This window comes from Anser cygnoides, chromosome 11, assembly GCF_040182565.1.
Source record: "Anser cygnoides isolate HZ-2024a breed goose chromosome 11, Taihu_goose_T2T_genome, whole genome shotgun sequence".
Lineage (NCBI taxonomy): Eukaryota > Metazoa > Chordata > Aves > Anseriformes > Anatidae > Anser > Anser cygnoides.
Genome location: NC_089883.1, coordinates 7,278,165 through 7,292,622, shown reverse-complemented (window position 1 = coordinate 7,292,622; position 14,458 = coordinate 7,278,165). Strand labels below are relative to the sequence as shown.

General features: G+C 41.3%; 1 protein-coding gene across 1 annotated transcript in view; it reads right to left on the bottom strand.

The window, feature by feature from the left end:
• AKAP13 (A-kinase anchoring protein 13) overlaps positions 1-14,458 on the bottom strand; it is a 77,204-nt gene that overhangs the window by 26,726 nt on the left and 36,020 nt on the right. Inside the window, exons 7-10 of the mRNA XM_067003876.1 lie at positions 12,749-12,901; positions 8,897-8,939; positions 8,036-8,141; positions 2,679-2,850 (exon numbers count right to left, since the gene is read on the bottom strand). Coding sequence (XP_066859977.1) covers positions 2,679-2,850; positions 8,036-8,141; positions 8,897-8,939; positions 12,749-12,901 — 474 coding nt within the window. The remainder of the gene's footprint in view (positions 1-2,678; positions 2,851-8,035; positions 8,142-8,896; positions 8,940-12,748; positions 12,902-14,458) is intronic.

Sequence of the window (14,458 nt, the reverse complement as noted above, 5' to 3'; positions counted from 1 at the left end):
AAGAGGAGCATCTGCCAGGTGACAGCGTCAGTGAGGTAGGGACTTCCTGCTAAGCTAGCCTGAAGTCACTGTTTGGGGCTGAAACCACAACATTCACCAGTGCAATGAGCACCATGCTTTAAAGCCACTTTTTGCTGCACTGAGCAAATGTTGCATCTCTTTTTCATGAGAGTCTCCAGCATGTTTCCGGGTATCTAAGTTTTCAAAAAATAAAACCACACAAAACCACTGTTTTTCATAATACGTAAATGATAACTGGGTTTCAAGCATTAACTCTTCTGACTGATGAAAGATCACAGCTCCAATTCAAATCAGTTTCAGGAATTTAGAGAAAACCTGTTATTTCTATTCATTCATGAAAACACATATAATACAGTTCATGAACTGTATTAAAGTGTAAATTACTTTGCAAGTGTACAGCTCAGAATTATTTCTAAAAGAACTATGAAACAAGAGGAAAAAAATGTCCTTGTTCAGACTGATAAATTATTCTCACATTCCTAAAATGTCTTAAATTGTGGCCTATTTCATAAAAGCCAGTAATTCTTCTGATATTTTGTGAAAGAGTAAGGCCATAGGGCGTTGCTATTCTATCAATGTCCCACAACTTCCTGAGCATAAGAGAGAGAAAGAAAGAAACCTGCATTCTCTTGCAAAACCCCACGAGCAGTATCATTTTTCAGATCAAACAAGGAAGAGAGACAGAACACGCTCTGGTGTCTGACACTGAAATCACATGAAGAGAGGCAGTGAGATAATTCAGAACCCTTAAATTCAAACTCAAGCCTTGAAAACCTGAATAAATGCTATTTACCAAAAAGAATTTTGCAGTTCTCATGGCATACTTTAGATCAAAAATCTGGTTTCAGGGACTTTATTCCCCCAACTAATTCAGCCCTTCAGAAGGCAAGAAGTTCCTCTAGTTCCTCCATATCATTAATATTAATAATTAAAAACCAAAAAGCTTCTTTTCTGCATCACTGATCACAAAAAATAATACAAGAACAGGCTCATTAAAAACATTTTTTTGCTTGCCCGTTTCTTTTGGAGCATGCTAAATCTTTCAGCACTGGCTGGCTGTTTCAGGAAGCGGGTGTGCCACTGAAAGGTTCAGACATTGACTTAAAATGAGCCAATCCTTTGAAAAGCTTTCAGAGAAAGTCATGGACAGGTGAGACACAGTGATGGTAGCAGTAAAGCACTGCCACTTCTGTAGAAAAAAAGTAGACTACAATAGCACAGGAACAACAGAACGTCTGCTGCTGTCTATCAGTTATTTTCAAGGCATTGAGTAGCCTATTTTAAGATGCGATGTGAGTACAGACCACACTCAGACGTGAGTGCAACAACAGTCTGGGCTCAAATCAGACTTCCTTTGCAACATTCATTTTCTGGACAATGCAGAAAAAAAAAGCAATACTTTTCCGTTTTACCTTGAAAACAAAGAATATTTCTACTAAAACTTGTGCTACTACATGACATTGTTGGATTATTTTAACCTGCCAGGATATAAAAATTTAAATTGTGATTATTTTCTAAGTGGCTTAAAAACGTGTTAAGAAAGTAGAGTAGGGAAAGGGAGAGGATGCATTTGAAAGCTTGTAATTGTTGATGCTTTCCATTTCCCATCAGGCTGACACAGAGCATGGCTCATGCAAACAAGTTCAATGAAATCCCTTCTCTTTCAGGAAACTCTGAATTGCCTCTGGGGATTCAGCTAGCTGCTTCTGCCCCCCCTCACTTGAGATGTTTCATGCACTGGTCATCTACCAGCCTGAACAAACAGAGGCAGAGCCTCCTGCCCCAGCCTGAGAGCCGTTCCTGTACTCACTTTGCCTCGTCTCTAGGCTAGTGGAGAAAATATATTACTAACAGTGAAGAATAGAGTCCTGAGCTGCACTGAGAACAGGACATTTTATCTATGTGTTCTACAATTTTGGGTTGCAGCACAAACCAGTCACCATTCTGGTCGTGACCACATAAATGCTGCTGACCTTATCGAGTTACAGGCATGCGAAACTGTCTGATGAGAAATAAGAACAAAACTACCAAGCTCATAGAAACCCCACGCTGTGGTTTCTGCACGGCCTGCATTGTCTTACGTGTGCTTCACATGTACACAGGTAGCTGCCACTCGGTCTGTGACACAATAGCTTATATAAAGGGAGAAGGAGCTAGCGTTTCCTTTTCATATTATGTTTTCACTTTGGGCTCACTGAAGCAGTATTTCGGATAACTAAAGTATGTAAAGCAATATACCAGAGGTGTGTGGGACTTCCACTGGCAGTAACAGCCACGATCCAAGGTGGCTTTCTCTGTCCCACATGAATTTTAATGAAGCACCTCAGCCTCAAACCATACCGGGCAGCTGAAATAACCCAAGTCCTCCATCTGACTTGATCCATCTCGACAAGCAGGGGCAGAAACCCCCGCGGGATGCCGCGCTGTCCAAGCACGGGCTAGGCAGGAGGCTGCAGGCCAGCTCTGTGCACCCGTGACTCACTTCAGTTCAGCCCTACAAGGCACCCCATCACGGCATGAATCACCATCTCCAAAGCCTCCCTCCCGCCCCACGTCACCAGTGTTTAAAAGCGTGAGAACGATATGGCACCAAGTTCACATTTCCCACATCAGATTTAACGAAAAACAAATGCAGGGGGGGAGAAGCCAAGACTTACTTGCACAGTAGTACGAATCCTTATTGAAAGGTTTCATACAGTGGTAACAGGTTGCTTGGGCTACAACGGAGGTTGCAGTGAAGAGATGTCCATTTAACAGCTTCTTATCTTTTTCCTTCTCCTTGGAATCTTTGTCTTTCTCTTTAGTCTTCTCTTTATCTTTCTCTTTTTCCTGCCAAGAGAAAATGAACGAATGCCTCGTCACTTTGCAGAGGTCTATCCTCTAGTTACAAATTCTTCAGTGTTTGCCTTCAGCGCTATGACGATATCGATCGGTGCACACCTTAACAATGGCCATGTGTCTGCACAGCTCTCGACTAAAAGTATCAGCTAAGGGCCCCCACGGAAGTGGAGTAATATAGTAGTGACTTGCAGGGCCCTCTGCATGAGTGTCTTGCCAGCAGAGATGAAACCGAGCCTGCTCTGAAGGCAGCTATTTTCTTCCAACCTTGACTTCTGGTATTTGCTTGGTTTAATGACTTAGCTCTTTTTTTTTTTTTTTTTTTTCATCTGGGCTCTAAATGATCTCTTCAGCACTTTCAGTGAATTTTGTTACATACAAAACACCACGTATGAAGTGCATGAAACTTACCACACGATTAATTTTTAAGCCAATCACAGGACTTGTGCTTCTCAACTGCATGAGCAATGGAGAAAGCAAGCCCTTCTAAGGCGATGGTACAGCACCACTGCTGGATTGTTTCCACCTCCTTTTTCCTTCTGACACCTTCAACAGCTTCATGCCACCCCAAGAGAATATATGAAGTAAATACACTTTTTGGGGAAATGATCTTTCACAAACCCTCAAAATATGGCATCACAGAGAGACTGAGGAACAACAGCAACATCAGAAAACATCAGCTTGTCCTCCGGAAGCCACAGTTCCACCTCCGAGCCGCTCAGCTGTCTTTGGAAACACGTCAAGCCCAGCCAACTTCTCTGATTTTCAGTAGTTTTTCCTATCTTTCTATCCCTACCTGAGGCAGAAACTTGCTAGCTACTAAAAATTTTAGAAACGTCTCCTGTGGCATTTCATGGATTTGGAGGTCTCCCAAACACAGCTTGCTGTATAATTTTTAAAGGAAACTCCACAGAAAATCTCCAAATTTGAATTATTTCTCCATTTTTTTTTCTATATACCACCCTACAAAGCACTCATCACGCTATTCATCTCCCAGTCTGCGTTTTAACTACTACTGAAGATTTCACAGCATCTGAAAGAGAAGCTTAACCATAAACTGGCAAAGGCTCCCGTGAGCTTATCTTTGAGTTCTGTTATTTATATGCCCCATGCCCTTTGCTAAATATTGTCACAGGAGGAACCTAAATTTCAGAGAGCTGCAGAGCAGCCTGTGAGAGCAACTGCCATGAAGCAGTTAAAAGAAGAATCGAGCTCAGCAGCCACCAGGAGAGAAACTTTTGTGCCTTTGATGACAGGCTCAAATAATTAGTAACCCAGCCTGACGTCTCCCCTCTCCCAGCACACCCAAGGCAAAATGTCAGCATCAGAGTCTCTCCCTGCAAAGCCTCACAGACGCAAGTTCTCTTTACCGACCCCAAATGCTATTTCACCCTGAAAATAAACAAAAATAAGAGCATTGCAGGATGAAATAATCCTGCCTGCAGCAGAAAACCTGCAAGGAAGAGCCTGCTTTGCAGCACATCTCTGCCTCCTTGAGCCATCCCCATCATCCCATACAAACCTGCCCAGCCCCGTTCCCTGTTGGCCGACCTGGCCACCTTTAGCCAGGTCCGGCTCAATTCAAGAACTAAAACTCTTGGTGACGGCACCAAACCATCTCCATTGCCAGCACCTGTGAAGCCCCAGGACAGATCAGCCAATGCTCCAGGCAGATCTTACAAACACCATGCTGAAAGGAGATTCATCATGCAACGCTTCAGGTGTACCCGATGCTTCCTGCAAAGCCCAGCAATTCTGCAGTCAGGAATAATATCCCTTCATCAAAAAATCACTGTAAAAAGCATTTCAGTTAAAGCTAAACTGCCCAGTGAGAAACAGGAAATGCTGCACCACATTCAAGGAGCAAACAGTGAGCTTCATGCAGTGGATGCTAGCGACAACACTGAAACAGTGTCTCAAAATGAGATTTTTTATTTTTTCTTGGCTGTGACAGTTACTGGAACTCATTTCTAAAAAGGACTGTAAAAATAAAAACATTGTCCTGCTCTATGAGAGCTGCCAGAGTGATTTAAAGCACCACTTAATGGCGTATCAGAGGTGGACGTTGCAATGCTGCACCGACATGCACCGACAGACATTCCGGGTAAAGAAACTTGGTTTTACAGCCCGAAACAACAGCCTATGTGCTGCAGCAGCCTGCCCTGCTACGAAATAACCACGAAGCTCTTACCTCCCAGTGCTTAAGTCCTACCAGCTTCACTGTTATTTGGGGAACTTCAGAAAATCGATTCCATTTTATTGACATCCTTGCCCCGGGGCAGGAGAGCTGCTCCCGAGCAGAGCTAGCCCATGGTGGCAGCCCAGAGCCGCCGGCGCGGGGGACGGCAGCCGGCGAGGAGTTGAGCAAAAGGGGGAGGAGGGCGGGCGGGACGAGTGCCGCTAACTTCCTCGAAGATGATATTAGCTACTTTGCTGCTGTTTTCATCCTGCTCTGCCCTAGCTCCCACTGCTAAAAATAAAATCAAATAAAAGTACAGGCAGGAAAGGATGGGATTAATATTGTTGAAGTTGCAAGCCGATTCGGAGCCACGCCTTTAAAAGGCAGAAAGATTGGTAAAACAACCCCCCCCGTGATGTTTGGGATATACAAAAAGTAAATTTGAACAAACCTCACTGTTGCTATGTAGTACTTCAGTCCACAAAGTGCGGCAGAAGATTCCCTGGAGAGAAGGGCTTCATATACCTGCACGCCTCCTGCCCTGTGGGTCAGCAGTGGTTGCCTTCTCCTAGCCCTTTGAACACTCGAATCTCCTACCACGAACCAAAACTGCTGGAGGAACAACGCTGCCCAGTAACCACGCAAGTTAAGGAGAAGGGACATTACTCATGCAAATTTTTATGTCGTCATATCCCAGAAACTCTCTACCAAGATGAATAAAACGAGTATGCTTTTCTAACGGACAGGGACATAGAGTGTTATAGACTTTACAAACGTGAGGCAGCGCATGCTGCTGATTGCAAGACTCACTGACTAATCCCTAAATAACATGAAGTGTACGGGTAAACACAAACAAGCTTATACCAGTATCCTCACTACGGTTAATACTCCAAACATCCTTTCTCTTTTCCTTTTTATTTTTATAACAGAACTTTTCCAAAACTCATTTTCAAGAAGAGCCACTGCCATTAGTATTCTCAAAAGTGCCTTATTTTTACGGTTAATCTTAGAAAACTATGCATTTCTGAAGCCAGGTTTGGAGAAAAGCAAAACCTAGTTGGAAAGAACTTGAAGCCTCCCTCTCTCTCTCTCCTGACAGCCCAGACAGCAGCAGAAACCAACTCTTCCTGTCCAACTTCCTCTTTCAAGGTTTGCTGTTTTTCTTTTTAACTCTTACAGTTTTAAGCAGCCTCAAAGCTTCTGAGAATTCAGTGTTCCCAAGAATTTTTAGGTTGAATTATTCAAATGTACAGCTGAGGCCCAAAAGTGTGCGAAAGGTAACCATTCCACCAGGAGCAGACAAGAAATTGTAATTTGAATAGTCTCTCTAGCTAACAAAAATATCAGAACTGCTATGTATTACAATTTTTAATGTATGTATGATGGTTGAGATTTTGGAGCGATTCTTGTTTTAGCAACGGTTTCAAACACAATCATGAAATGGGCGAAATAAACGGACTGCACCTACTTAAGAAAGGCAGAGCAAATATCTGTTGTATTTTCTTACCCGTCCCAACAAAATCTGTTATTTATGTCCAGTTCTTGCCTTAGAGATTGTGCACCCAAACTGCAAGTACCAGTGAATGAATTTCCAGTCCTGTGCAACATGCAACAGTGCAACATGCCCCACAACTTCTCGCTGGTGGTTTGCGTACAGGTTTCTTTGCATAGAGGTTTCTGTGCAAACACTTTTTTGGATGTTGTACTTTCTAGCAGAGAACAGCATTGTTTTAAAGCTCTTCAGCAGTAGCTCTGACCTGCCTGCAGCTGCAGTTTGTGTCTTCTGAGACAGATCCATAAAGAGGAACTGTGCATTAGGATCACTGACCTCATTACAGCCGATATCCCATTGCAAATGTGATGCAATCTTCTAAAAATATCTATCAAAATGCACATCTTGCCTCTACACTACACAAACCCACCTATGTTACGGGAACGCTCTGGCTGAAAAATCGAGTGCTTGTGATGGGAAATGGTAAAATGGAGTTTGCTTGTGCAGATAGAGTGTGACACCTCCCATCCACACACACCCCATCCAATCCTGACTGTGTGACACGCACCATGCATTGTGCCTTGCTTCCTGTTTGCTATTTAAACTCTCATCAGATGTAGTTAATGTCTCAGGGGCCTTCCAATAGCATTTACCAACACAGTAACTACACATCAGTTAACTGCATAATGTATGTTGCATTCTGTGAGGTACGATGGTGTTATCTGCTGTCTGTCAGACATGGTAAACAGGGATGAGATTCAAGTAAAAAAAATCCAACCAAGCAAACAAACAACCAAACGAAACAACCATTCATCTTTAGGAGACAATCTAAGGGAAAAACAGCCTGTTTTAGCGAAGTATTTACCACTAATGTAATTATTTCTATAGCCAGTTCTGTTCCCAGGAAATTCAGCTGTGCTGAGAAAGCACTTAACCTTCAGAAAATTCAACCCTAGGGTTTCAAGGACTTCCTCCAGAAAAAGGGAGAAAATATAAATATTGGCCAACTCTCAAGGTCACTGTCTGAGCAACTTCTCCAGCAGTGCACAGGAACTTTGTGGCAAAGGTAGAAATAAAGGGAAAGACAATACAAGCTTCGGCAGCCAGTCCTTTCTTACAGCTCCTGTACTCATTTTATTAAACACCTCTCAGGCTCTGCAAAAATTAGACCCATCAGTCACTGCAAAACCATAACTCACGCCAGAGCACAATCTATTCTCTATAATAAATGAAGCACAATTCAGTGGGGAAAAGAGGCAAAAACATTGCACATGAAACCTCGCCTCGGATGCATTTTAATTTGGGGCTGCTGAAATTTCCCATGTTGCTCTTCTCTACGACCACACAGAAAATCCTCCCCTTGCGACAGGAAAAAGAAAGTCAGGCAAAGACATAAATACCACCCTATGGAAACACACTGATATACAAAATTAATCTCTGATACCCATAGGTATTTCATGGCTGTAAAAATTAAAAAAAAAAAAAAAAAAAAAAAAAGCACTTACTTTGCTTTTCTTGCTGCTGGACATTTTATTCTTGAGGTAGCTGAAGGTACGACTGACTTTTGTTGCACTTTTACCAGAGGGGACACTGCTGCTCTCTTCAGATATGCTAAAATCAAAAAAGAAAAAGGTTGGGTTTTATTTTTAATTTTTTCTCCCAAATAATATATTAAGTGGATAGATGTTTTTTTTAAAGGACAAATGCATGTATTATCCCAGAGGGTCATGGATTGCTTTATAGTGTTACACCAGAGATTGCAAAGTAAAGGCAAAAAAAGGCAAAATGCCAATCAGTTTCTCACATGTTTCAAGGAAGCTTTTTATCTGTTTTTAAGTAATCTCCATCCTCAAGCCATGCCACAGCACCCTCTGCTGCTCCAACGGCCAAATAACGAGTAAGCTGCTTGCAGCATGTGCCTATTTAGAGGGCCAGTCTATCGCACTGTGCACATCCAGTCAGTCTCAGCATTTAATCGTCAGCACCCAGCCTATTTCAGGCTTGGAGCAGACCGAAGGGATAGACATGCATACGTCCTTTAATGAGAGATACAAAACCATGATTATAAACGTAACACAGACAGACTTGACCAAAATCGGGAACAACTACTATTTCCAGCGTAAAATATAACTCAGGGTAAACTACTACGGTTGAATAACAGATAGTCTGATGTGTTATTATCTATGAAGAAACCACAAAGCCTTGTTGGAGATAAGACCTAAATCAGACAATTTTCATATTGTGTCATCTACAATATCCATAGGGGGCTGATTCGCACAACCCAGACACTTGGGATTTTGCTAGGAATTCTTTTAGTTTTCCAAATTGGAGCAACAGAAGAGACGGGGAACCCCAGAAAACCGTACCTCTGCACCAAGGAACCTGCGGGGCCGCCGAACGCTGGAGCACCTGGAAAAGAGTAGAAGGATGGGAGGTGACATGTAAGGCTGCAATCTTACTTAGCTCACTGTTTTTAAAAACATAGCTTGCGTATTTGGACAGTTAAAGAGGAAAGGGACATGTTTACCAGAAATCAGTGCTTAGAATTGATTTCATGTGCTCAGTATAGTCTGTTCCCCTTATCCTTAGGTGATCTCAAATTAGATGCTGAGGTGAAAGATTACTTAGTATTTTTATTGTTCTTCAGTTATTGCGCAAAGGATGTGCATCTGTTAACTTTGCTAGTAAATCAGGGTATCTGATACAGAACTGCCAATTTAGTCCCAATATGTAGAAATGCGAATCATTCTGCCACAATCCTTTTATTTATACACCACAAGAAAGAATCCATTGTGTAGCACATCCGGGATTCATGTATAAAAGTCTTCTGCTTGATAAAATTATAGTTCATTTTCCCATCAAAATCCTGAAGCACTTCATAAAGAGTAAGGGAAACAAGGGAAGCCTTATTTCATTTTCCACGAAACGTTACCAGCTTAGAGCTCAGTCACACAAAACGCTGCTTGAGGAAAGTCTGACTTGCGACATGCAGCTGAAGCCCTGCCAATGACACAATTTCTCTGTATACCACAAGAAACCTGCTTGCCTAACGCATTTGGAGCAGATTAGGTAGCTGATATCATTTACCAGAACCACTGAAGAATACTGAAAAATCATGACGAAATGACCCAGAGGAGAGAAGGGTCTCTCTGGAGGAACTGGGCCTGTCAGGAAGCCCACAAACCAAACACAACAAAACACAAACCAAACAAAAAACCTCTTCACTACAAGGACTGTTTGCAGTCACATCTGAAGTTCAAGAAGCATGACTTATTAGCTTTCTGCATATGCACTGTACAGAAACTAGTCCTTTGGCTTCAAATTCTGTCAACATATCAAAGCTACGGCTGAATGCAAAAACGCCACTTCACAACAGATGCAAAGGTGGTCCTGTATCCAAACGTACATTAGGAAAATCTGTGCATACAGTATTATGCCTTATGATCCTAAACACATTTTCCTAATTGCTGATTGTGTCAGCACAGTCTGAGACAGAAATATCACTTCTTTATTTTAAGAAACTAAGATACTGGCATACCTCATTACCTAATCCCTGCTTGGAGGTCTTTCAATATCTCCCTTGCAAAATCTTTCATCTAATTAACGATCTATCCCTAAAACATATAAGTAATATTGTAACATATATTGAATGAAGTCTTCACTTTAATTTCCTGATTATGTTCCTCTTTGTTTTTTTTTTTTCTTTTTTCTTTTTTGTACTTATCTATTACCGAACTGCCTGCTAAGATCACACAAGTAATTTGCAGGCTCCCAGCTTCTGTCTCTGGTTAGCCCTCCTGTGACTCTGTTTCAGCTCTGGTTTGCTTTTACATGGGTCAAGCCTCCTTACTCTTTCCTTTTTTAATAGATTACCCAATTTGAATGGATTTCAGTATTTCACAAACCTTTTGTTTCTCTGCAGTTAACGTAAGAAATCCAAAGCACTGGATCAAGAGCTATAGTAATTTAATATTCATGCCTGTTTTTCAGCACCTTCAAAACGCACATTGCACAGGATCTTCAATTATGTGCTATATATCTTTTACTGCAGTAGTATTTTATCGTAGAAATGGGAGATTCTTGACAGTAGGCAAAATGCATCCAGACAAAAAACCACAGTGAAAGACTGTTTATGATTTCATATTTTAGGTTATAATTTAGCATCATACAATCAATATTGTGCTGCAAGCTATAAAGCCCGTGCAGATGAGCATAAAAAAGCACAAATTTTCTCACCTTCATAGTGAGCATCTCCTGGCATGGCCAGGTTCAAAACTGGAATGCTAAAACTCATAGCTAACAAAAGAAGTTAGTTTTATCCAAAGGCCAGGACTGCTATGTACGCCCAATGCTTCTGTGTTAGCAGCCAAATTTTGGTGTACTTATCTGAACATCTTTTGCATCACCCATCAAAATTATTTCACATGGTTGCTGGACTCGAAATAATTCATCGAGATCCATTATGCAGAAAGCAGCAACAGGGCTAGCATATTGCTAATGAAAAAAACCAACCAAACAAACAAAAACCAGTTTGCAACCCCTTGATGCAGGCAGCTCTTAAACTTCTGTGGGACAAGAAATCCAAAGGCTTCGTAACAATAACCTTGTATTCTCTAAAATGCATACTGGCTTGTCCAGATACCTGAAATCCATCTTACATACATGGTGCTATCAAACTAACACATTCATCCTCTTACGAGGAATGAACCCTGAAGATGTGAAAAAATAAATAAATTGGTCTGGGATTACTACGTGAAAAATGCCCACTGCCAAGGCAGTCTTATGAATAGCTGTGGCTAAACCAGCTTTTATATAAAGTCACCACAGTACCCTCAAATATGAGGGAATAACACAAGCAAAGAAAGCAACATTCTTGTTGGAAACAATATCTGACATTACTTCAAATACTCATCAGTAACAGCAGCTCCATTAAGGGAGTGAAGATGAATACTAATAGAAATACCCTCACCTGACTATTAGGAATTACTTAACTCTTTGGATGCTTAAAATAAATCTACCAACAAGTTTAGCTTAGAATACTTTTTGCTGTGGGAGTGTGGCGCGTCTCACTTTGTGGGGATCACAAACGGTGCCTTTTGTTAAAGGCAGAAGAGAAGGACGGAGCAAAAGGGAAGGAGGAGGAACCTTAAATATTGATGCAGGTGGTATGACACCCAGGAAGAGCAGAGGACTTGTAGCAAGGGACAAACCCACAGTGAAGGCTGGGAGTGGAAAGGAGGAGAATTGAGATACCTCCAACAGGTATTTGGTGGTGTGAGATTTTGCAGTTCAGGAAGTTACCAAAATCTGTTGCACTGGAAAGGAATTTTGCCCGTCCCAGTATGGGTGCGAGGGATGGGGGCTAGTTGCCTTGCAAATGGTGTATTTGAACCAACTAACGAGGCTGTTCTGAATGATCTCTACAGACAGAGAGTTATCTTCTGGTTTATTTCAGCAGTCCAATAAAACACATTTAAGAAAGAGGAAGCATCTTCAATACTTTTGATATGCCTACTTACGAAAAAAAAAAAAAGAAAAAAAAGGGGGAGGAGGGTAAATGATTAATTCAAGGTTCTGCCTTACTGGGGTTTCTTTTTAACAGGAGAGTTTACAGCAGGAAGAAAAGCCACCATATAGCATTTGCCTGTTTCCTGACAAAATTATTCCAATTTTACCATCAGGACCTAAATATGAACATCTCGATAATCTAAGGTGTTTGGCTGCAATGTCTGTTTTTTGCTCAGCAGGGAAACTGGGAAGTTGTAGCTAAGATTTTCAGAGTTTAGTATCAGGGCTTCTATCTTCTTTTCCTACTCCCACCACGCAACATACTCACTCTCACATACAGAGGGCAGGGATCTATCCCTCCTGCTAACTCCATGCACTGAAATGATCTCAAGGCAAATTATTTTTTATACAAAGGTTATGACGATATTGCCAATCAGAGTGGCAGACGGTAACATTTGCCAAATGAATACAGACACAAACTAACCAGATGAGATTTGACAGTGCTGATGTACAAGACTCTTTGGATTATAATCCTTTTATTCTGCCATTAGTTAGCATTCAGATACAGGACTAAGATGCTGTTAGACATCATGCAATGGAAAGGTTAGATTGGTGTTTGCAAGGTGAAACTTCAAGGTTTGAAGCAGAAAAACAGATTTCCCTTTGTTTCCACCCATAATGGCTGCAATGCACAGAAAACGATTACTTACTATCCAACTCCTCCTCCTCATCACTGGAAGAAGAGCCAATAGAAAAGAGAGTTTTAGACTTAGGAATGAGTGGAGAGATGCTGAAGGAGAAGGAGATTCGTCTCGATGGTCGAGTCCGGCCCTGGGCTGAGAAGTGGGTTAACAGCAGACATTAGAGCATGCTTGAAAATGTATTTAATAACAAAAAGGAGAGGAAGCAGCCAAAGCAAACTAGAACCAAAGCAAAGGAAACGTCTGCAAAGCATCTGGCTTCAGAAAAGGCACAAGAAACAAAGAATTAAGAATGTGCAAATTCCAGAGGATGCAGGTTTGGAGGATGCAGGCCTCAGAGGATGCAGGTCTTATTGCATGCATAATTCAACGTTCAATGTTTTCATTATATTTTGCTGGCATATTTTTATAGGAACTCATAATGAAGATTTACATGTGAACAGTTATTTTCCCAGAGTACCAGAAACGTGGTGGATCTCTGGACAAAGGGCATCTGCCTCACTGAAATAACTGCCAGGGAATCAAACTAAAACAACTAAAGACATTTATTTAATGGTGCTTTTTGCAGTTAAATAACACACCAGAGCTGCTGGGTATAGCAAGGATACTTTATCTGAAACATTCACTTAATCTACCTGGAAAAGTTCTTGCTGCTTCTACCCCTTAAATAAAAACATAACATTTTGGTAATGTTATGTCCTTCAAAACTTTCAGCTTTAAAATTAAGAGACCAAAATTTCCTTTCTTTTCTTCCCCAACATAAAACAGAAACAAAACAAAAAAACCCGACCATCTCTTCTACTGCCTTCTACTAAAACTCACAGTCCTTGTTTTAAAGAAATTGCCTAAACATGAGAAAAGCCCCTCTGCATCCTGTCCAGCCCTTGCCTAGCAGAAGTCTACCAAGTACAGTGCCAAATTTTGCAATCAGGCTGTGACATCAAATCTCCCATTATCGGGAAGGTAATAGAAATAAGTTCAATTTTATTTATTTATTTATTTTAAATCTTACTGCTCTGCCTTCTGCTCATGTCAATTTCTGAAGTTATACTTATCTCCCAGTGCTATGCACTTTTCCAGGAATCCCTGCTATTTGTTTATGGCCTTGTCTGAAAAATTTGCAAATTAAAAAACGGTTTTTACTGCAATTCCTGCTTAAAAATAATTTATTTTTAACAGCAGTGCTCACATAGTAGCATCCTTGCAAAAATTCTTTATAAGCACAGGTTTCTCTGAAAAGAGATGTAGAAGCCAGCTAGTCACTTCTTTAATTGAAATTGCTAAACAGCTCTCATGGAGATATCCAAGAACCGTACTTCCCAAACCTCATCATGCAACCCCAGGTGGAAACTTCTGTGCTGTGATCAGACAAATATCAGGCTGCTGGATACCCATCACCCCAACGCTATGGGGACACCTGCTTTCTGGTCATGCAGGTGATTCACCTCGAAGGGGAAGGGCCGGTGTGTCCTTGGGAAAGATGACTGGGACAGGGCTGGGGAAACTCTGCCCCTGGACAGGTCTGATCTACGGGCATTAAGCATCTGCATTAAGCACCTACATCAAATACCTTTGCTGCATATATTCAGGCATTTTCAAGCCATTCCATGGCATGAATAAACTAATTTGCATGCACAACAGGTAGAAGAGGCTAAAGATTTTATCAGTTAAAGACTTCCAAAGGAAAGAAGTAGCAATTATTACTCCCTTTGAACACAC